The following is a 25,324-nucleotide window of genomic DNA, read 5'->3' on the forward strand; positions in this document are numbered from 1 at the left end:
GCGGGTCGCTCGTCCTTTCCTACATAGACCTCCATTTTCAGAATGTACCGGGTGTGTGCATCCGATAACATCCTAATCAATATGCCCTATTTGCCTGGCTTGTCTTTCATAAAGACTTTAAATGGACATCTTCCTCGAAAGAGCGAGAGCATTTCGTCGATTGTTAGATGTGCACTAGGTATGTAGTATTTTACAAACAATTCGTCAATTTTATAGAAAACTTCACGAATGGGGCAAAACTTATCTTGCTTTCGTCTTTCAGTTCTTGTTTGCTTATCATCAAATCTAATCAAGGACAGAAGTTCTCCAAATCGAATACGACTCATTGTAGCTGTGTAGATGTTCTTGCCCAGTACTTTTCCCCATAAATCATCAATTGGCAGTTCACTGTCATTATTTGCACCCATGAGTATCAAAATACCAATGAAGGCATATAATTCTTCTGTGTTTGTAAGTTTTAGATTCCTAATACTAGCTTCTTCGTTAGTATGATGCACAATAATGTTCACTATTTCAGGAGTTATAAACTTTTTGATTTCAGGAGTTATAAACTTTTTGAAAGATTCTGACGCATTAGAGGTCAAACCTTCATGGAAACTCACTATATTCTGTACTGACCTGCGGACTTGCCTTGGAGGTGCAGTAGTATATTCCCTACCACTTCTTGCTATAACAGCGATGTTAGAAGTACAAGCGTGCTGCTGATCAGGGGATGAACTTCGCGAACTTGAGTCACTTTCAATTTCTCTGTGATATTCAGTGTCACTGTCGTATGTCACAACATTATCATCTTCTTGTGGATCACTTGCATCATCTATATTATCTTCATTTACCATAGCTGTCACCTCTTTTTCTGTGAGAAAACTCCGAGACATTTTGACACTCTGATTATTACGAGACATTTCACACAACTAATTTCCAACTGTTCCAGTTTGAATAACAAGACAGTTATTACTTTAAAAGCAACAATGACAACATAATTTGAATTAAATTTGTATATCCAGTGGCACCAACAATCAAACAATGTATATTAATCTGATTATTGATCAATATTTTTCAGACAGAAAAATTGTCACACCCATGTCTAAGGGGGGGCAAAAATTTCCCGCACTATAAATGAAGATGGTAGGCAGATTTAAATAAATCATAAAAATTCAAAGTCCATGTCATTATATACTTGAGATATTAATCTACAACTACCTACAATCTTGTTTCTTCAGGTCAACAATTACATATTCTACACAAATAAAACAAATAGTGCGGGCAATTTTTGCCCCCCCTTAGCGGTGCTAGGGTTAATAATTATATAAGCACGTAGTTACATGAGAAAGCTATGTTAAAAATTAGATGTCGTTATGTACAGATAACTTCCTTAATACATGCCTTAGGTTAGGATAGGTTAGGTCAGGTCACGGTGGCTAAGGGCGGGTTAATACGACCCTTTGCAAGTAGGCCACACTGAGGCCTATTTTGTATGGGATGAATGAGAATGAGGGTGTACCAGTCCACCGGCCGCATGTGACCACTGTTCTGCTCACCCAATGGGGGCTTCTAACCTCCCCCGCTCTAAGTTCACACCGCCAAGGTGACATAGCAGCACAGGATCCATTCCAATCGACCTGGTTGGCAAGTTGGTATAGCGCTGGCCTTCTATGCCCAAGGTTGCGGGTTCGATCCCGGGCCAGGTCGATGGCATTTAAGTGTGCTTAAATGCGACAGGCTCATGTCAGTAGATGAAAGAGTAATGGAACGGAGAAAAATTCTCTCCGGCGCCGGGATTTGAACCCGGGTTTTCAGCTCTACGTGCTGATGCTTTATCCACTAAGCCAAGCCGGATACAACCCCGACGCCGGTTAGAATCGTCTCAGATTAAGCTCCATCTCTTGGGTTCCCTCTAGTGGCCGCCCTCTGCACTACGTCATAGATGTATCCGGCTTGGCTTAGTGGATAAAGCATCAGCACGTAGAGCTGAAAACCCGGGTTCAAATCCCGGCGCCGGAGAGAATTTTTCTCCGTTCCATTACTCTTTCATCATATGATGACGCAGAATATCTGCATGGAAATATCATATGTACTTCGGTACATCAAAATATATATCATGTCAGTAGATTTACTGGCATGTAAAAGAACTCCTGCGGGACAAAATTCCGGCACATCCGGCGACGCTGATATAACCTCTGCAGTTGCGAGCGTCGTTAAATAAACCATAACATTCCATTCCAATGGCCCTTTCAATGTGTAGAAACGCCCTTGCAAGTGTTCCTAAGGAATGAATCCTGGCAGAGGTATTGCGGAAGGCTGGGAACTCAGGAACGGTTGCGGAGAGGACGCCTCCTCACGTAAGCGGATGAAGACATGCGTCTTGGCCTGAATACGGCTGTAAAATGAGATGAGAAATATGAATGATATGATATGAAAATCTAATTCTTTTTCTACACGGGAGGGAAAGAGAAATGGGCCGTGGCAAAGAAAATTCCAAACCGGAATTTGCCTAAGTAACTGTGGAAAACTACGGAAAAATCACAGTCAAGTTGGTCGGTCTAGGAATCGAACCATGGACCTCTCGAATGCGAGTCCCATCCGATACGCATGAACCAACTCGCTCGGTAATACACGTGTTACGCTGAAATTAAAGTAGCTAATACAAAGTAAGGCATAAGTCAGTTAATTGAAAATGGTACATAAATTGTAGAAATAATGTTTTCTTCGTTGTTGAATACACACTTTTAACAGTTGTTATTCTTTGTAACTTCTTTACTATGTTAACATTAGAAAATCAGTCAGTAAAGTAATTTTCTAATATTAACACGGTAAAAAAGTAATAAAGTTAATCAGTGATTATATAAGTCTTAAAAATATGTATCCAACAATACAATGGTGTTCATTATTCTTATGCAGATGACACAGTTTTACTTTTAGATGGAAAAATCTGGTATCATGCATATAATAATTTAAATAATGGACTTAAATTAATAATAAAATGGTTTTACATCAATTATCTTTCTATAAACGAAAATAAAACCATAATTATTTCATCTCATTATCTGAAAAATGTAACAAGCCTCCTACACAGGGGCGATTTCTCAGGGCATGCTATGCTTGCTGCGCAAGCCCAATATTTTCGTAGAATGTGTATTTCTCAAAATGGCGTTACGTACTTTAAAATTTATTTTGATTTTTGGAATACTGTATAGGCATAATACCATCCGCAGGTTGCACACCGCAAGTATCGCAACGCTTGCTCGTTTCTTGGAGCTACGGGAAAGACGTAGAAATAGCGAGAATATGATGCGCGCGCAAGTACCTTCCTCCTTGGTCCGTCCTAGGCGCACATGCTTCTGTTTTGAGTTGTTTGAAGCTCTGGTCCGAGAGCTACACCAACGACTATTTAACGTTACACAGAGCAGTATTGACAGCGGGAATGTGCTGTGGTTTGCGAGTGCAATGTAATTGTATGAGCGGAATGCATGTGTTATCTGCTGAATGCATTATTAATTCTTAAACACTAATTTGAAGTATTGCAATGAGTTCGGAATTGTGTGTTATTGAAACCTTATTATTAAATCCATTTTCCCGAAGGACTATTCAAGAGAAGACAGACATTATAGAGAATATGTGCGCTCGTTCAGAGCAGCTCAATACAACAATATGCATTGGTTGGCAGGGTCGAAAAAACTAAATAAACTGTTTTGTTGGCCATGTTTGTTATATCATATCGAACGTCTACATCTGATAAGCGAATATGATCCATGACTCATAATGATTTTATAATTATAAATTAAATTATTGATGTGGGTCTGATTATTTTTATTAATTATGAATTATTATATCCTCCCATATTCCCCTATGAATAAAAGAGCAAGCCTAACTTTCGTGACTATCATTCGCCCCTGCTCCTACATCTATATTAAGTATTAAATTACATAATTCTGATAGTTATCTTATACAGTGTAAATGTCCGATTATTAAACAGTCCTCTGAAGTTAAGTATTTAGGCATAATTTTCGACAGTAATTTAAAATGGAACCAACACATGAATTACCTTTGTAGTAAATTACGTAAAATAATATATTGTTTTGTTTTATTGAGGAATTACTTGTCAATAAGTTTATTACGCACAATATACTTAACTTTATTTCAATCGGTAATTATGTATGAAATTATAGGATGGGGTAGCTTATTTCAATCCAATTTTAATCCACTTTATTTATTACAGAAGAAAATAATTAAAATATGTCTTCATAAACCTATTGTTTTTTTTCATCTCAAAAATTGTTTTTAGACTTTAATATTCTTAAAATAAGACAAATTTATTACATTGTATTAATAAAATTCATATATAAAAATTGAAATAATTTTGAATTGTATTCTCATAGTTATGAAAGGAAAGGTATGAATACTTTAAGATTGTTTGAACCAAAATGCAACACTTTATAATATGGTCTCGTGGTATGTGATCAAGGCGTTATCTGCTTATCTTGTCCACTGTATAATATATTGTTTGTTAGAAGTACTACATTTATTCTCTAGATTGTGTAGAAATATATCGGTCATTCTTCCCGAAAGAGGAGAATCCACTGCTAACCTATATTTTTGTCTATAAGATGGCCCGTTGAATGTGAAATAATTTTGACTGTTGCAAATGCATAATTATTTAGTAATTTCATAAATCTCATTGTTATTTATATTCTTAATTTTGTACTAGCCGTACGCGTGCGCTCCGCTGCACATGTTAGAAATAAATATAAAGTAATTACATAACTAAAATAGGACACTTGATACAGGGAGCATTCGTGTTTGATAGAAGGGTAAATCGTTTAATATGTTACTTAATTTAAATTGCATCCAAATAATTAAAATGCGATCATTTTGGTCCAGAGAAAATCATTTGGCGCAATGACAATTCCTTTAACATGTTTCTTAATTTTTATTACATGCAACCATAGCTTAATGAAGATTGACATCATTTAGATTTAATGTGTATATTTTATTTTACTTGTTATAGGTTTCCATTGAATTATGGTAATAACTTAATTTTAACCCTTGTTTTCTACGTATTGAGTAAATGGCGCTTGGCCCACTATGATTCTGAACCCTTCAAATAACTTAAATTATATTATATAATATTACATATTATATTATATTATATTATATTATATTATATTATATTATATTATATTATATTATATTATATTATATTATATTATATTATATTATATCAGAAGTTACTGTAATAACATTATAGCATTATGTCCATCTAGAGGAACTACACTTTCCAATGGTGAAATAATAATTAATTATAGAAATCGGTTAATTTAGCTTCCGATATTACTTCATACAAACACAGAAACATTCTCTTTAGGCTATCTTTCATGGCTTTCGATTGTTGCTGTCCAACGCCCCTTATAGACGAAGTCATTTGTTTTTTAATTCATTACACGGCCTTAGATGGCAGTTATTTTAATTTTAAAACTCATTTATCTCATTAAATATCATTCCTATCAAAATTTTTCAAGGAATGAAACTTATCGCAAATTATTTTTAAAGAAACTGTTGTTATGTAACAATTTTTCATAAAAATCAATAATAAGCGAGATATTTCTATTTATTTAATTCAGGCCCCCTTATAACCCCCCTTTTAAATAATGAATTTTGAATTCCATATAGCCTAAAATCTAAGTTACAACGAACGTAATTTATATTACAATTTTCATCGAAATCCGTTCATCCATTATCGCGTGAAAAGGTAACAAACATACAGACAGACAGACAGACATACATACAAACAAAAACGTCAAAATAGCGATTTTCGGTTTCAGGGTGGTTAATTGTATATGTTAGGACCAATTATTTTTGGAAAATCGAAAATTACCAGAAAAATTTCGACTACAGATTTATTATTAGTATAGATTTCATCAATCTCATTGTTGTTTATATTCTTAATTTTGTATTATTTCTATTGTTTCGTTTACAGCAATGTTTGTGTACATATTGGTTACGTCAAATGAGACTATTTTACTCTTACTATTAATTCAAGTATAATTATTCACAATCTCTATTAATTGAACATTTTTATGTTGTAGATTTTATTGTACTTAAATTTTGTTCCATGGTATTTTGTACTAAATTTTACGTGTTGTTGGTGATGTACGAAAATTCACTATTTGTCTGATGGGGACGTTCTGTATGTGAATTTTGGATTGTGGTTTCATTTGTGGCAATCGGCGATTCATTTCTATTAATGAGAGTTTTTTCTTTTTCAGTTAAAATATTATCTATAGTCTCTATGGTATCTTTGGTATATTTCAAGGGCATATGTACGTGTACGACCACAAATAATATCAGAAAATGCAAGTTATATATTTCTAAAATTTTACAAGCGAATGAATATTAAATTGGACAAAAATTACAATGTACCATAACAAGACATATTGCAACTTAAATAGCAGATAAAAATATAAAAACCATAGGCTATTAATATTATTTTAAAAATCAATTTCATCAGCGGATAAAAAAATTATACAGTTATAACAATTGGTAACCATAACATCTCCAGTTTTTTTATGCATGTATTAAACACTTATTTCTAAAAGATTACTACTCTCAAACATGCAGAGTTGTTAATTTTAATACAATTAATTTTTTTATTATCCTATAGGCCTATAAGATATATTAAAATTTACATCATATTTTGTAATTTATTTGATTTTATTTTAAAAGATATGGGCATTATTGTAGTCTACATTTTGCATAAATGATGTAAAATCAGTGCGCAAAATTTCAGCGTGCACACCTGTGGAGTAACGGTTAGTGCGTCTGGCCGCGAAACCAGGTGGCCCGGGTTCAATTCCCGTTCGGGGAAAGTTATCTGGTTGAGGTTTTTCCCGGGGTTTTCCCTCAACCCAAAATGAGCAAATGCTGGTTAACTTTCGGTACGGGAGCATTATGGGATGAAGATAAATGCAAATAAGACGAAGAGCATGGTCATAGCAAGAAAAATACAGAAGATAAACTTGCGAATTCTAAATGAGGCAGTAGAGCAAGTGGACAGCTTCAAATACTTGGGATATCTATAAGCAGTAACATGAGCTGCTGCCAGGAAGTCAAAAGAAGGATAGCAATGCCCAAGGAAGTTTTAATAGAAAAAGGAGCATCTTCTGCGGACCTCTGGAAAAATAACTAAGAAGAAAGTAGTGAAGTGCTTTGTATGGAGTGTGGCATTTTATGGGGCAGACACACGGACATTACGACGAAGTGAAGAGAAGCGAATAGAATAATTTTAAATGTGGATATGGAGAAGAATGGAACGTGTGAAGTGGACATACAGAATAAGAAATGAAGCTGTGTTGGAAAGAGTGGATGAAGAAAGAAAGATGCTGAAACTGATCAAGAACAGGAAAAGGAATGCCCTATGTTTCTCTATCAAAATATTAGTTCCATAGTATCCATCAGGACATGATAATGATGATAATAATAATTACAATATGTCGTAAAATAATAACAGTAGTACAGTATGCAACGAGCCTATAATGGTAGTAATTAAGACGCGAGTATGTTTATGAAACGAGCGCAAGCGAGTTTCATAATTTTCATACGAGCGTCTTATTTACCATTATAGGCAAGTTTCATACGACTTTCTATGCTCGACCATATTTCTAACTTAAAATTATCCATAAGTATTCATATTATTCTTAACTGACTGGAGAGCGGAAGTGACCTTGTGCAGGATCTAGTAAATTGTGAGATGTACGCAGACGCGAAAGTATTGATTTATTTCCAAGGAACAAATGTCATTGATCTTGATATAATCTAGAGAGTAAAATTAACATCAATCTTGATATAACCTGGAAATTGATTTAGACATTGAAAAACGAGATCACAAATTGAATTTATTCGAATATTATTTACAATTAACGCTAATTATTATAGTAACAGAACATAATCTGCTACGACAGTATTGGATTTCCAGCCTCCGTAACGTTTCGCTAGTTGTCTTTCGATTGCATATCCGAGAATAATCGATAGTTGCGCTTTCATATTGCTTTCTGATTGGTGGAAAACCTGAACTTTAATGAATAGGCGTACTTTAATGAGGTCCATTAAAGGGCTGCTACCAGGTGTATAATTACTATATTTCGGCATGGTCGAGCATAAGAGAAATAGTAGTAGTGGTAGTGCTAGTTTATTATGGAAAAGAAAATGTATTTGTAAGCGTTGTAGTGGGACTGGAAAACAGTCTTAGCGTTGTTCATGTTTGAATATGTGCGTTCAATTACGGTTGTTCGTGAAAGGAAACTAAAAACATGGTTCTTAGCGATAACGAAAATAATACCATTCTTTTCCTTTCCGGACATCTAGACAGACGATTTCTGAGGAAACTACGAAGCAGGAATACCGAAATTCGTGATAATACTATATAAAGTGAGTTATGTCTATGTAGCAGTCCCGAAGCAATAAAGCACTTCCAGTCCAATTTTTTTCAGCTCAGCAACTGCCGCCCCTATGACTGGAAATATCCTGCGGAGCTTTGTACTATTTCAGGTGAGTGACTTGAAGTTAATGACTGTAATAAAATTGTGAAACACTTCTTCAAATTATCGAAATATTATCCGTTTGGGAAGACATAAAATAAAAACGTGATAAAATGAGAACTGTTGCCATTTTTTTGTTAAATAATTTATATGAGGCGTTCCGTAAAAGAAGGGCGAACCCGCCAAATGTACCTTTAGAGATAATCGATGTTCAAAGTATTTTACCTGTAAACGAGATACGAACGAAGCCGCCAAGGACACGTCTGTAAAAAACGATAATTACTTTGTATACTGAAAACAATACCTTTATTGAAAATTGCAATTAAATATACAAATTTAATATTCCAACTTAATAGTGATCATTGATGACATTATGATTTCATCTATATTATGGGAATAATTTGAAAAAAATATATATTAGAAAAAGCAAAGGGCGTAGAATGAACTCCATAGTGACAGACATTAATAATAATAATAATAATAATAATAATAATAATAATAATAATAATAATAATAATAATGATAATAATAGTAATAATAATAATAAAAATAATAACATAATAGTAATAATAATAATAATAAAAATAATAGTAATAATAAGAAGAAGAAGAAGAGGAAGAGGAAGAAGAATAGTCATAGTAATACAAATAATAATAATAAAAATAATCAGGGGCGATTTCTCAGGGCATGCTATGCTTGCTGTGCAAGCCCAATATTTTCGTAGAATGTCTATTTCTCAAAATGGGATTACGTACATTAAAATTTATTTTGATTTTTGGAATATTGTATAGGTGTAATACCATCCGCAGGTTGCACACCGCAAGTATTGCAACGCTTGCTCGTTTCTCGGAGCTACGGGAAAGACGTAGAAATAGCGAGAATATGATGCGCGCGCAAGTGCCTTCCTCCTTGGTCCGTCCTAGGTGCACATGCTTCTGTTTTGAGTTGTTTGAAGCTCTGGTCTGAGAGCTACACCAACGACTATTTAACGTTACACAGAGAAGTATTGACAGAGGGAATGTGCTGTGGTTTGCGAGTGCAATGTAATTGTATGAGTGGAATGCATGTGTTATCTGCTGCATGTGTTATTAATTCTTAAACATTAATTTGAAGTATTGCAATGAGTTCGGAATTGTGTGTTATTGTAACCTCATTATTAAATCCATTTTCCCAAAGAACTATTCAAGAGAAGACAGACATTATAGAGAATATGTGCGCTCGTTCAGTGTAGCTCAATACAACAATGTGCATTGGTTGGCAGGGTCGAAAAAAACGAAATAAACTGTTTTGTTGGCCATGTTTGTTATATTATATCGAACTTCTACATCTGATAAGCGAATATGATCCATGACTCATAATGATTTCGTAATTATAAAATAAATTATTGATGTGGGTCTGATTATTTTTATTAATTATGAATTATTATATCCTCCCATCTTCCCCATGAATAAAAGAGCAAGCCTAAAGTTCGTGACTAGCATTCGCCCCTGAAAATAATAATAATAATAATAATAATAATAATAATAATAATAATAATAATAATAATAATAACAATAATAATAATAATAATAATAGTAATAATAATAATAATAGTAGTAATAATAATAAAATTAATAATAATAAGAGTAATAATAGTAATAATAATAATTATCATCATCAATAACAGTCTTGGATTAGGCCTCCTGGCCTGTTCCGCTTGCAGAAGAAAGTTGATCTTTCCATCTCTTCCTTGGTCTTCCGATGTCTCGTTTTCCATGAGGTGTATAGTCAAATAGTCTCTTGGGTAACCTATTGTTGGGCATTCTTAATACATGTTCATACCAGTTGTTGCGGTAAGATTCTATAGTATCCGTAATGGCGATGATATTCAATTGTTCGGATGTCAGCGTTCCATTCATGGTCGTAAAGAGTATATCCTGCAAGAGGTCTTAGCAATCGCATTTCAGCAGCTTCTATTCTTCGAAGTTGCCCTTTCGTTAATGACCATGTCTCTGATCCATATAATAATGCAGGGACTGCCATAACTTTATAGAATTTCAAAATTGTTTCTGGTCGAAAATAATAATATAATAATAATAATAATAATAATAATAATAATAATAAAGATAATAATAATAAGAAGAAGAATAGTAATAATAACATTAATATTAATGGTAATAATAATAGTAATAATAATAATAATAATAATAATAATAATAATAATAATGATCATGATAATAATAATAAATAAAACACTTAATCGCACTGTGATGTGACATTTACAAAGTATCTGAATTTATTAATAAACAAAAATAAGTAGATGCCTGTCATGTTATTACCCTTGATATCGAAAGTGGTCTCACTTGTTCTGGGAACAGAGGTGCTAATAATCCATTACATCATCTTCATAAAGATGTTCCTCTGAGTCGATCACATTTTGGTTGATCACGTCATCCAGAAACGTTCCGTGGCACATAGGTAAGGAGAGCTTTCAGATCCTTTATTTTATCTTCCCAAACGGATAATATTGTATTATGAAATATTTGCTATATTTATTTAAATGTGGTGTCTCCTATTCATGTTAAATGTTAAAATATGAAGAATAATTCAGCGCAAAATACAGACGTGGACAAATTATTAGCAAAATTGAAGATTTTTATTATATATTTTTACAAAATGTGATTCTTCAATTTAGACTACAGTTGACATTTTTGCGTATTTCCAAATTATTAGCAAAATTTAAGATTTGTATTGTATATTTTTAGAAAATTTAACTCTTCAATTTGGACTACATTTGTTATTTTTCCATATTTACAAATTATTAGCAAAACTGAAGGTTTTTATTATATATTTTTACAAAATTCGATTCTTCAATTTGGAATACAGTTGACATTTTGGATATTTCCAAATTATTAGCAAAACTGAAGATTTTTATTTTATAGTTTTACAAAATTTGACTCTTCAATTTAGACTGCAGTTGATATTTTTGCTAATTTACAATTTATTAAGAAAATTGAAGATTTTTATTATATATTTTTACAAAATTTAACTCTCCAATTTAAACTACAGTTGACATTTTTGCATATGTTGTCTATTGTAATGATAGAAATATGCAAAATTGTCAACTGTAATCTAAATTGAAAAGTCAAATTTTGTAAACAGAATTATCATAAAAATCGTCAATTTTGTTAATAATTTGTCCACGTCTGTAATAATATATTACCTGTATCATTATCATCATCATAATCAACATCGTCAACAATAACATAACTTATAAGAGTGTTTCCTTTCCTAATCCTTGCGACAATACAGATGTGTTGTTCATGTGATTATCATGGGATGTGCCATGGTGAACAAAGAGATTGCCTGCGTTGAAATTATATACGTGGTACAGTCATTAAGTTCTAATACTGAGCGCATAGTGGCGTTGTGGTGCACTATAGCGCATAGGTGGCGCCATGGTATGATACCTTGTCAGTTAGTCTCTCGACCCAACAAGAGACAGTTGAATGCATGCACTGTAAGCAGAACTACGGTCTTTGTTGTGACGGTGATTTGAATGCGCGCGTCGGAACTCGAGTATGTTGCAGTTTGAGCAACGGGCAAACGTCACGTTCTGTCAGAAATTCGGCGAAACTGCTATAACCGATCATAACTGGAGACGAAACATGGTGTTTCCTTTACGATCCGCAACTGAAGCGACAATCAGCTACCTGGAAAAGGCCATTATTTCCACGACAGAAAAATCCGCAACAAGACAGGTCAAAAGGCAAGGTGATCCTTTAACAGTTTTTTTTATTCAAATGGAATTGTTCACATAGAATTCATCCCACAAGATGCAACTGTAGACAAGATGCTCTACAAAGAGATTCTTGGCCGTTTAAGCAATTCAATTCGTCGTAAGCGTCCTGATCTTTGGCATAAGAAGAATTGGCTGTTCCTACACGACAACGCCCCTGCACATCGCTCCATCCTTGTCCAAGAGGAACTTGCAAGGCAACAGGTCGCTGTTTTGCCATACCCTCCGTACTCACCTGATCTCGCACCATGCGATTTTTTTTCTCTTTCCCCTCAAGAAATCAATCCTACGTGGGCGTAATTTTTATGCGGCCGAAAAGGTCATGACTGCCACAAGAGAAGCCATACGGCATCTTCCTGCCAACATCTTTCAGCGGTGCTTCCAGCAGCTACTGTACACCAACGTTGGCAGACGTGCATAGCGGCCAACGGCGACTATATTGAGGGAGGATGTCGATCTGTTTAAGTGTACGCCGTATCACGCGGCATCTTCTGAGACATCCAGATTCTTGTGGGTGCCTACCCTTCAGGCGTCAGTGTCAGAACTTAATGACTGTACCACGTTAAGTTCTAACGCGCGGTTCACACGATCTACGACAAACTGCACGTCAGGTGACGATTGCTTAAGTGTTACTGAGTTTCCAGCTGCGGTCATTTCATCCCAACCGCAAGATATATAGTTTTGGGGGGATTTGAATTGCGACCCAAACATTTTTCGGACAGAACTCACGTATGAACTAATAATTCTTTTGGCGGAACTAAAGTAAAAAACTTGCAGCAGAGAGGAATCGAGTATTTACTTTCTGAACAGGCGCTGGATATGTGCGATGCTCAATTTCTAGACTTAACAAGTAGCATTGAATGATGATGGATGAGTGCGACAGAGAAAAATTCTCTCCGGCACCGGGATTTGAACCTGGGTCTTCAGCTCTACGTGCTGACGCTCTATCCACTAAGCCACACCGGACTCCCATCCCGATGTCGGTGTGGCTTAGTGGATAGAGCGTCAGCACGTAGAGCTGAAGACCCAGGTTCAAATCCCGCTGCCGGAGACAATTTTTCTCTGTTCCACTCTTCCATCATCATAATATGATGACGCAGAATTCCTGCACACAAACATTATATGTACTTCGGTACATCGTAATAATAAATAATAATATAAGTAGCACTGAAGCCTGACAATACTTTTTTCTACCATGGTACACATCCATTAGCAATATTTCGAAAAGTAATGAGACGAGATTGTCTCTATGCCGCAGGATTTGAAAACGATTTTACAGTTGAATCTAATATGTGTTTAACTACATAATACTTTCCCACAGTCTAACCTGTCGCAAAATAGAATTAATAGGCCTAAATGATTGAAGAAATCATTGCAACACCAGTTTCAATTTTGTGTTGATTCAGTATCATAAATATTGCTCACAAAATGTTCCAAGACTCAAACTTCGACCTTTCACGATCTGCTATATCAACAGATCGTTTCTTTGAATTGTTTCATATTAGTATGATTCATTTTCAATCGACAATTCATTAGTGCTGTCCATAACTAGTATTCATTCATTCATAGCCTAGTGTTCTCCCAAGGGTAGGTTATTAACTGCAAATCCAGCATTCTCCAATCTTTCCTATTTTCTGCCTTCCTCTTAGTCTCCTCATATGATCCATATATCTTAATGTCGTCTATCATCTGATATATTCTTCTGCCCCCTATTCTTCTCTCGTTCACCATTCCTTCCAGTGCATCCTTCAGTAGACAGTTTCTTCTCAGCCAGTGACCCAACCAATTCCTTTTCCTCTTCCTGATCAGTTTCAGCATCATTCTTTCTTCACCCACTCTTTCCAACACAACTTCATTTCATATTCTGTCTGTCCATTTCACTCGCTCCATCCATGTTCAAATCTACACTTCAAATGCTTCTAATCGCTCCTCTTCACGTCGTCGTAATGTCCATGTGTCTTCCTCAATAAAATGCCACACTCCATACAAAGCACTTCACTAGTCTCTTCCTTAGTTCCTTTTCTAAATGTGCACAGAAGATACTGCTTTTCTATTAAAAGCTTCCTTTGCCATTGCTATCCTTCTTTTGCCTTCCTGGCTGCAGCTCATGTTACTGCTTATAGTACACCCCAGTATTTGAAACTGTTCACTTGCTCTACTGCCTCATTTAGAATTCGCAAGTTTACCTTCTTTATTTTCCTTCCTATGACCATGGTCTTCGTCTTATTTGCATTTATCTTCATCCCATACTGCTCACAGCTGTTATTTAGCTCCTGCAGCATAGCCCTTAGTATCATCTGCTCTTTTACTAACAAAATCATATCATCAGCAAATCTTATACGATTTATTCTTCTTCCTTCTACTATCACTCAGCCCATGTACTGAAAACAGTTCTTCACTAAATCTTTCTAGTAGATGTTGAACAGAGTAGATGATACAAGTTATCTTTATGTGTATACATAAAGCTATAGTGAATGTAATCTTATTTTCTGCTAATAGTAAAAGAAAAGATTGACTGAGATCTGGTTCTATGTTGTCATCCTCTTTTAAAAGTATAAATTGATTTTTAGTGATTCGGAATTCTAAGTGTCTGTTTTAAGAATCTGCGCCATGTATTTCACAACTAATAATTTTATGAGTTGTATTAGTTTGTGAACACACAATGATCCCCTTTCTCTTAGACGGTTCAGATAGATCAGATAGGAGTGAAGTAACAGTGTTTTGTTTTTCCTTGCAGGTATTCCAGGCTACTTATGGATTTTATGGTAAGAATAATTATCTTTTATTATTATTATTATTATTATTATTAATATTATTATTATTTTTGAATAATTTCAAGGGAAAAATTCTTCCGGGGCCGGGTATCGAACCCGGGACCTCTGGTTGAACGTACCAGCGCTCTGCCAACTGAGCTACCCGGGAACTCTACCCGACACCGTCTGAACTTTTCCCTTTATATCCACACAACTCGCGTGGGCTGACGAAACGCCAGAGACCCACATCGAGTGCACACAATCTCTGTGTGACTTGAATTGTGGTTTTCTGTTAACGTACACAGTGACGTATACGCTATATTATGCAAATCTAGTCTTTCAGGTGAAGCTCCCGGCCCCGGAAGAATTTTTCCCTTGAAATTATTCAAATCTGCTTTACAGGAAGCTTCACCTGAAAGACTAGATTTGCATCATTATTTTTATTAATTATTATTTCTGTATTTTTGTCCATATTTAATAATGATAATCATATAGAATGTAAAATATCAACTCATTTATCACTATTTTGTATTCAATTTTAGTTCCATATTGTACAACTAACTATTTTCGTCCCAGCATATTACATAGGCTTTTACGATACTTGAATACCTCCTTTTTAGAGCAAGATTTATGCTAATATTTTACACAGTCGATATACTAGTAGAGTCAGAAAGTACCCGAACTTCAGATGGCAATGCCATGCTCTATAGGCAACTTCTCTACATCGTCCGTGTGATATGTGTCTAATCTCCAGGCGCATGGACTCAGTGCGCCAAACGATCAAAAGAGAAAGTAATGCTTGAAGTATTCTTCGATATACAGTCTCGTACATTTCGAGTTTATTGCTGAGGGTCGAACTGTCAGTAAGGAGACGCATGTTGCAATTCTTCGATATCTTCGTGATGCAGTTCGACGAAAAAGATCAAATTTGTGGCAAGGACAGAATTTGGTTCTTCATCATGACAATATCCCAGCACATCGCTCGCTCTTGGTGAGCGAATTCCTCGCACAACACAAAATACCTGTCCTTCCACAGCCACCATATTCTCCAGATCTTGCTTCAGCAGATTTCTACTTATTTGTAAAGGTGAAATCCCTACTCAAGGGTGTAACGGTCGGACCTCGTTGGGGCGCCGAAATATGCAGCGGTCGTCTGTCGTCGTCGTTGCTGCCCACGACGCCTTTCCTTGCCCTCGGCTGCCAGCTCCGTCATATATGGAAAGTATCTCGAGGATGCACGTCGATGTCAATAATTAACTACGTACACTGATTAATTTGGGCGTCAGCCTCCTCGAGATTACTCCGGTAGAGGTATGAGATTCCCAGGTCAGCTGCAAAACGGTCGGGACATGGGGTTTGGGAGACGTGCTCGTAGGTTGAAATGATGTAGGCGCACACCAGAAGTTGTTGGTAAGAACTATGAAAACGTTTATTATTATTATTATTATTAAGTGTTCGTTTCAGGTTAGCAGAAATGCGCGTCCAAGTGTATAATATCTCGCTCTCACTTCCCGCAAGTTGGTATACTAATTTCTGAGTTCACGTAATTATATCTTTTGTACTATAAAACACCAGTAATATAACGGACAGTTGATAACGTGATGAGAGGAAAGAATTCAGACTTATAATAATGCAACACACGACTTCTTACTACAGCCACTAAAAAATTCTAAGTCCGTAAATTGTTATACTTCCGAGTTAGGTTTGCCGAGAATATGTGGAGTGCAACTTCTCCGTACGCGTTCTATATGCCTTCTGTCCATCTGCCAAATCTATCCCCTACTTTCAACCACCAAACATAGAATTTCGCCCTCCTATCTATATAACACGTGTCTCTATTAAGAATCCTGATTGGCCATGATTACACTTACGTCACTTAAGACGCGTTCTTCAAAAATTGTTCGTTAACTAGAACATCTCCTACTTCCGGCGTCCTGACAATTCTCTGACATATACCAGATCATCTCTTTTGGAACCTGGCTTGGCGTCATCTTACTGACCACCCGCAGGCAAAGTCCATACATTCCCTCATCAGTCAACTCCACGCCTGGATACATGTTTCCTGTCAGCCTGGCTTCCTTTCGGCCTTCCTGTCCACCTGTTACTTCCGTCTCAGATTTTGAAACTAACTTACACGTCCGCGCATCCTATCCATATAAGAATATTAACACGAAATACTAATCTAATGAAAATCTCCTCATCCTATACGAGGAACCGTCTCAAGGGACGGCGGTTTGCGTCAGCAGAAGAGGTGAAAATTCATGCGACGCGCGCAATGCGGGAAGTGACCAAAGATTGGCTGCAGGAATGTTTCGAGAAGTGGTATGGACGCTGACACAAGTGTGTCACTACCCAGGGGATGTACTTTGAAGGCGGTATTGTGTAAATGGCTACATGTCACTTGCAACAAAGTTTTATACACATGTTCGGTTAATTTTTGACTCTACTAGTATATCTGGATATAAGAATTTTCCGCACAAGCCTATGACATAACCTTAACATTTATAATTTTCAACTTTTCCAACAATTTTTATGACGTCATATAAAAATTATAATTGTTTTGCCTTATTTTCTTAATTTCAGATGTTCATGCGGATCCGTACTTTGGGAATTTTGAAAGAAGATGGATATCACCGAAACCATACAAAACGACATCACTGATAAGTCCAAATGAATATTTCAACATAAACTTCCCAAGTAGCATATATACAACTTTTTGGCCATTTGAAATCCATATACCATACGTCCTTAGACCTGTCGAACTTGTAGAAAGTTATGGCAAGCTTGGATTGGACATTGCTTTTGGATTATTTGAGCCAAATTATAGACACGGAATAGGTTCTCATTCTTTATACAACCTACTATACGAACCGATATATGACTATGGATTATTGGAACCAATTAACAGTTATGGGCAGCTGTGGTTGGACCCGAATCACGCCGATTATGGTCATTATGGGACGACAAGCATTCGAAGTAACATTCTTGTCAATGATTACGACACATTTGGATTAAATGGAAGATACAATTTAAATAAACTTGTGACAAATTATGTTCCTCAAATGGTAAACTATGATCATGGCTTACTTCATGAACCCATTGCAGATTTACTTAAAACATTGGGCGAATATGGCCTGCAAAATCTGAACACTGAATACTTTTCTTATAGTCACTTAAACCTGTACAGAATAATTGAGATAAATGCATGTCACAAGCTCTATGACGTAGAAGGCGTTTACGATCCACGTCTTTGGATTTGTTTACTTACTGTTAATCAGAAATACGAGCCATATTTACTTCCTGAACACTACATCAGTACAAGCCACCACCTGTTTAGCGATAGTACTTTCTGGAGTAAAAATTTACTGGCAGATTATAGTATCGGACCATGGATATGGCAAAATTATGATTTGTTTGATCTGGCAGAAATCTGGCGGCATAACAACTATGACATTTATGGGACAGAAGGAAAAACCTTCCCTCATTTGTTTCATGCTTTAAACCGGGAGCTTATAACTGGCCAACATCCATTGCTTAAAACTTACAAAACATATGAAATACCAGACGTTTATGAGCCATATCTGAAGCTCAATAGCCATCAATTATACGGACATACCACCGGTTACGGAATAGATTTGTCCCTTGAAGGTTACCTCCCATCTTATCTAAGAAGTTTTTACGATCCACAACTACTATACAGAAGTCAAGAGCTTCCAGAAATTCATTACGATTACATAAAACAATGGCTACTTGAAAGCTACATTCAGAATCATCTTACGAACAGTTTTGACCTAGGTTTGTTGTATGGAATTTACAGTCCGTATGAATCGCTGGAGAGTTATGGTCCATATAGTGATCTTGAAAGCTCTAACTTTTACTGGAATAAGTACAGTTACGGCCTAGAATCTTTATTTGATGGCTACAGTCCACATTATGGCATAAACCTTTATAACAGACAATGGAGAGTCGGCCATAGTCCACATTGGTTGGATTGGGATTTTGGTCGTCTCAGAACGTTAGGATATTATGGATTCGATACACGGCTTGAAGATTATGTCCCGCTGGCTCCATCTGTCGATTATGGTATTTACAGAATTTTTAATAATTTGGGACTTCACGAACTGAATAATTATTATTCACACAAACTCCTTGACATATATGGTTCTAACACCAACGAATTGTTTTGGACAGAAGATATTGAGGGATTGCGTCAATTAAAACATCCTGATTATGGGCTATACGAACTTGACAGCAATAATGGAATAAACGGCATTTCTCTCGGCTTTGCACCCTACACTCTCTTGGGTGGTTTTGGAGTTTACAGACCAAATGTCTACAATGCAAAGTATGGAGATATTTATCACTATAATTGGCCACAAGGAATACACGATTTGCTTCGATTACAACATGGTTCTCCACATGCATATGAAGTAGAAAATGATTGGTCATATTCAATTCTTCCGAAATTTCCAATACCCCAAAATTGGCCACAAGAAGTTAGACTACCCGGCATACTCCATGGTTGGCAATATCCAATTCCTTCAACACCTGAAATATCTTATGATTGGCCTTATGAACAGCCTGAGTTATACAGTACTTGGCCTTATAGGCCTACAATAAGTCAACCGCCGGTACTACAGCGTGGAAGGCCATATGTAATAAATGAACTTCCAGCAGTATATCCTTTGGCTGAAATACAACAAGGTTGGCAATATCCAATCCGTTCACTGCCCAGACTCAAACAAGACTGGATGTATCCTATACATCCGCTGCCTGAAACAAGACATGTATTGCCTCTTTCAATAAATAAACTTCCTGAAAGGCCAAATGTAATATATCCACTGCCTCAGATACGATATGATTGGCCTTATTCAAAGATTTTACAACCTGAACGACATAAACTGTTTTCTGAAATATCTGAACCTAAAGAAACAAGTTCAACATATCCAGTAAGTGAGCCGCAAGGCCTTGATTTATCTGCACCGGTAGAGCCTTACATTGAAAGTGTTCCACAGAAAGTTTTCGCCTCACAACATGCGATACGATATGAGGATTTTGTTTCACAACTTCTTGGGCACGAAGCATTGGGACATCACATTCTGCATGGTTAGTATGACAATTACCGTATTTAATGCATAAGTTATTATGATAATATTTATGAAAATATTATACCTGGAAGTTATTATTTAGGTATTTAAAGAAGTAAGTAAAAAAAAAGTAGCGCTATAGAAACCCATGAGGGGTAGTTGCCCTTAATTTGGTGTTGATATAGGACATAACATATTGCAATAGGCTACAATCAATATTATAAAAATATTAAAATAATTTGTATTTTGGAAAATATGCATACGGTATATTATTTTTCACCGTCCCATTTTCTCTGATATACAGCTACAATCATGTGCAGATATTCTATTTCTTTTTATTTTTATTAACCTCTTCCCTTACTATATATTTTACCAATTTTGTGAAAAAAGGAATCATATTTTTTATGTTTGTATAGAGGTCATTTAATATTACAGAATCACTGTACATCACTAATTTTCTTAAATACCTAAAAATCAATATAAAATAGACATACATTCATACCTGAATTATTATCCCGAGTTATCTCTGCACCTTGATTCCAGCTCTGGTAGTTGTCCCACTTTGATTTTCTCCTGAACTATTTACCAACTTATGTTTTTTTATGGATTAATTTATGAGGTACAATACCAGTGCTGTTATCAAGGCGTTAAATGTTGCTTGTCGTGTGATAGACTCGAAAGCAGGATATTACGCACAGTGGCACATTGCATTCCGGACAGTAGTATCTGCTCTTGTGTTGAATTTGATTATGTTTTGAGTCTCTCGCAATACTACACATGAAACACTGTCTGGTGGGTTGTTCTTCTTCAGAGTTCGTGGAATAACTTCTGGAGAATGTCTACTGTAAGCCGAAGTGGGTTGGGCGATTTTCCTGGCCATCCTGCCTTGAGTGATAGGACATTCGGGGTGTATTTTTCGAAAATCTTACGAATCACCACCATTCGATAGTCAAAGGGTGTCTTCCTGTCTTCAGATATCGTATACCGAACGTAGGAATCCCACCACCAGATGTAGCAATATCACTAACTTCTGTAGCCATCTAGTCAGGAAAAGGTTAATGAAATGATGGAAACGTATATATTCGGGATAATAATCCTGAGCAGCGAAAATGGGGCTCACAAGATTTAACTCGGGTTAATAAATTTTGACGGAAGCTAGCAACCCGAGTTAACTCGGGTTAATCAGGGAAGTGGTTAAATAACATGAAAATCATTAATTTACAATTAAACAATAAATACAGTACTTAACAAAAGTTTAAGACCATGAGCAAATTTCATATAATTATTTTCTGGTCCTATATTTTTGTTTCTATTTCCCTCATGAATATTTTGTCAATTATTTGGACTGTGAGATATCTATCGACGCAAAGAAAGTAAAATTATGACATTTAGTTTTCGAGTTATGATTTTAATGAAATATTTTGTTACTGTAAAAAATGTTACATTTATAATTACGGAATAATTTATTCATGCTAAACCAACATGTTTATTGTAGTGATGATTTTTTTCAAGCAATTTGAGAAGTGTGAGAACACATTGGTACCAGAAAGAAAAATTAAAAAAATTTTATTTTCGTTTTATAATTTTTTGCATATTTTTCCAAAATAAGGAAAATAATAGTAGAAATAACGTTAAATAAAGGCATTCATAGCTTCACTGTGGAATAAGCTAACGTAACCGCACCTACGCCAATCGATTAATTAAAGTTCCTTTAATGAAGAAACGTATACTTCCATAAGGGAATCTCAAGTTTTGTAGTTTAAGATACATTTTAACATAACATTGGAAAGGAAATTGAAGAAATTGCATTTTTTTATGCAAGAGGAAACATTTCAAAATTTTGTGTGGAGTTCTTTAAGATGTTCAGTCTACCACTGGGAATTTAAAAATCTATAGCAACAACAGTGAAGTACTCAGTACTTATTGTAGGGAATAATACAGTACTTAACAAAAGTTTAAGACCATGAGCAAATTTCATATAATTATTTCCTGGTCCTGTATTTTTGTTTCTATTTCCCTCATGAATATTTTGTCAATTATTTGGACTGTGAGACATCTATCGACGCAAAGAAAGTAAAATTATGACTTTTAGTTTTCGAGTTATGATTTTAATGAAATATTTTGTTACTGTAAAAAATGCTACATTTATAATTACGGAATAATTTATTGATGCTAAACCAACATGTTTATTGTAGTGATGATTTTTTTCAAGCAATTTGAGAAGTGTGAGAACACACTGGCACCAGAAAGAAAAATTTAAAAAATTTTATTTTCGTTTTATAATTTTTTGCATATTTTTCCAAAATAGGGAAAATAATAGTAGAAATAACGTTAAATAAAGGCATTCATAGCTTCACTGTGGAATAAGCTAACGTAACCGTACGTATTATTGTTTAATTGTACTTTAATTTTGAAATGTTTCCTCTTGCATAAAAAAATGCAATTTCTTCAATTTCCTTTCCTATGTTATGTTAAAATGTATCTTAAACTACAAAACTTGAGATTCCCTTATAGAAGTATACGTTTCTTCATTAAAGGAACTTTTCGGTCATATAATGCTGAAAATTAAGAAAATTCACTCTTTTTATTACTATGTCCGTAATTATATTTGAGAATGTTTTAAATGATCTAGTCATATAATGAAATGTGGCCTAACATACGGTGTGTGAATGACTCGAGGAAAATATTTTTTTACTACTGTATTCTCGATTTTAAAATTTTAAGTAGTTTATTGAATATAAAATCACCTTGCACAACATTTGTTTTCAGATAAGCATGAAACTTATCACATAGACCAATTAAATGTTGATAAATAAAATTTAATTACCATTTTGCATGAAAAGTTTATATTAATTTCCTTCGATGCATTTTCATATTGCGCTTAGATTAAACTATGCTGTAATGTTAAATGCATGATATTAAAAAAATTATTGTGACTCTCTATTTAAATTGAGGTCAAAAACTAATTGATTTTTATTCCCTTAATTATTTTCAAGCTTTGAGCAAATAATATACAGAGGTTTGCTAATGCGCCTAGGTTCAAAAAGTTCCCGGAATTTGCTAGCATCATAGAAACAACGTACCTTAAACACTATTCTACAGCATTCCCTTCAAAATAGTTGCCTTCCGCAACAACACACTTTTGCCAACGCGTGTAGAGTTCCTGGAAGCAGGCCTGGAAGCCATTTTGTGAAACCCGTCTTAGTGCTCTCGTCGCGTTTGCGATAACCTCTTCAGCATTGAATCTCCGTCCTTTCAGATGACTTTTCAGACGGGGAAACAGAAAGTAATCAGGTGGTGAGAGATCAGGAGAGTATGGTGGGTGATCCAAAGCAGTTATGTTGTGCCTGGCAAGAAAATTCTTTACAATAATTGCGCGATGAGCAGGTGCATTGTCATGCATAAGGAACCAGTTGTTTTCTACCCACTTTTCTGGACGTTTCCTTCTCACTGCGTCCCAGAGGCGACGGAGGGTTTCTACGTACAATTCTTTCGTTACAGTACGACCTTCTGGAATGAACTCATGGTGCATGAGACCCTGAGAGTCGAAGAAAACTTCCAACATAACTTTGCTTTAAGTGTGCTTAAATGCGACAGGCTCATGTCAGTAGATTTACTGGCATGTGAAAGAACTCCTGCGGGACAAAATTCCGGCACATCCGGCGATGCTGATATAACCTCTGCAGTTGCGAGCGTCGTTAAATAAAACATAACATTTAAAATAACTTTGCCTTTGGAAGTGTCCCTAGGAAATTTTTGCTTCCGAGGAGATGTTTTCGATTTCCACTCAGATGACTGTCGTTTAGGGACTGGGTCGTACAAGTAGCACCAGTTTCATTTTGTTTAAGAAATCACCATCTTCATCAGCCATACTGATCATGTCCCCAGCAAAACACAGAACTTGATGTTTGTACTTTGCTCTGTGGACATAATTACAAAATGCGACGAACAAACAAAACACTATGATAAACAATTGCCTACAACTCAAAACCAATAATTGCCATTATCAGCAAACTTTAAGGAAATGACATCATGAATGTTACCAACAAAACAAATGTATAATATCCCTTGTTATATATTAATACGAAAAATGGTAGTAAAATTCCGGGAACTTTTTGAACCTAGTAGTATATTAACTACATAAAAAATATAGCCATGTGGTCGCTTCAGAATTAGATGTTGCGTGACAGGCTCAACCTATTTAGACATACTTGAGTTCTGTATTATGGCACCTGCAGACACATTTATCAATAAGACGGTGCTGGCCCTCATTTCATTTATTTATTTACTTATTTATTTATTTATTTATTTATTTACTTATTTATTTATTCATTTATGTATTTGTTTATTTATTTGTTTGTTTATTTATTTGTTTGTTTATTTGTTTGTTTATTTATTTGTTTGTTTATTTGTTGATTTATTTATTTATTTGATTATTTATTTATTTATTTGTTTATTTATTTATTTGTTTATTTATTTGTTTGTTTATTTATTTGTTTGTTTATTTGTTAATTAATTAATTAATTTATTTGATTATTTATTTATTTACTTTTTTATTTATTTATTTGTTGATTTATTTATTTGTTTATTTATTTATTTATTTACCTGATTATTTATTTATTTACTTCTTTATTTATTTATGTATTTGTTTATTTATTTGTTTATTTCTTTATTTATTTGTTTATTTATTTGTTTGTTTATTTGTTTATTTATTTATTTGTTTAATTATGTATTTATTTTTTGATTATTTATTTATCTATTTACTAGTTTATTTATTTATTTACATGTTTCTTATTTATTTACTTATTTATATATATATATATATTCATTTATTTATTTATGTACTTGTTTACATTTATTTATTTGTTTATTTATTTATTTCTTTACTTATTTATTTACTTTATTTATTTATTTATTTATTTATTTAATTACCTAGGTAGTGAGTACAAATTAAATTTATAAAACAAAAATGTTTCTAGCCACTACCGTAAGAGCCAGGCTCGTGTACGGTGTGGTCTTAGTCAATAATACAACATAAAATACCAAGAACGAAATTATCTCAATGAAAATTTTCCGAGACGTTGGATTGGCAGAGGAAACTGGTCAAAAAACGTAATATATTTGGAGTTTTAACGTGGAACGTATTTCTGAGTACCACTTGAGGAAAAAAGAATT

General features: G+C 34.8%; 1 protein-coding gene across 1 annotated transcript in view; it reads left to right on the forward strand.

Annotated features, from left to right (window-relative positions):
- LOC138696292 (uncharacterized) overlaps positions 1-20,173 on the forward strand; it is a 22,035-nt gene extending 1,862 nt beyond the window's left edge. Inside the window, exons 2-4 of the mRNA XM_069821081.1 lie at positions 8,484-8,541; positions 15,047-15,074; positions 17,646-20,173. Of these exons, the coding sequence (XP_069677182.1) occupies positions 8,503-8,541; positions 15,047-15,074; positions 17,646-20,173 (2,595 nt within the window). The 5' untranslated portion in view covers positions 8,484-8,502. The remainder of the gene's footprint in view (positions 1-8,483; positions 8,542-15,046; positions 15,075-17,645) is intronic.
- The last annotated feature ends 5,151 nt before the right edge of the window (positions 20,174-25,324 follow it).

The sequence above is a fragment of the Periplaneta americana genome, chromosome 1 (assembly GCF_040183065.1).
Source record: "Periplaneta americana isolate PAMFEO1 chromosome 1, P.americana_PAMFEO1_priV1, whole genome shotgun sequence".
NCBI lineage: Eukaryota > Metazoa > Arthropoda > Insecta > Blattodea > Blattidae > Periplaneta > Periplaneta americana.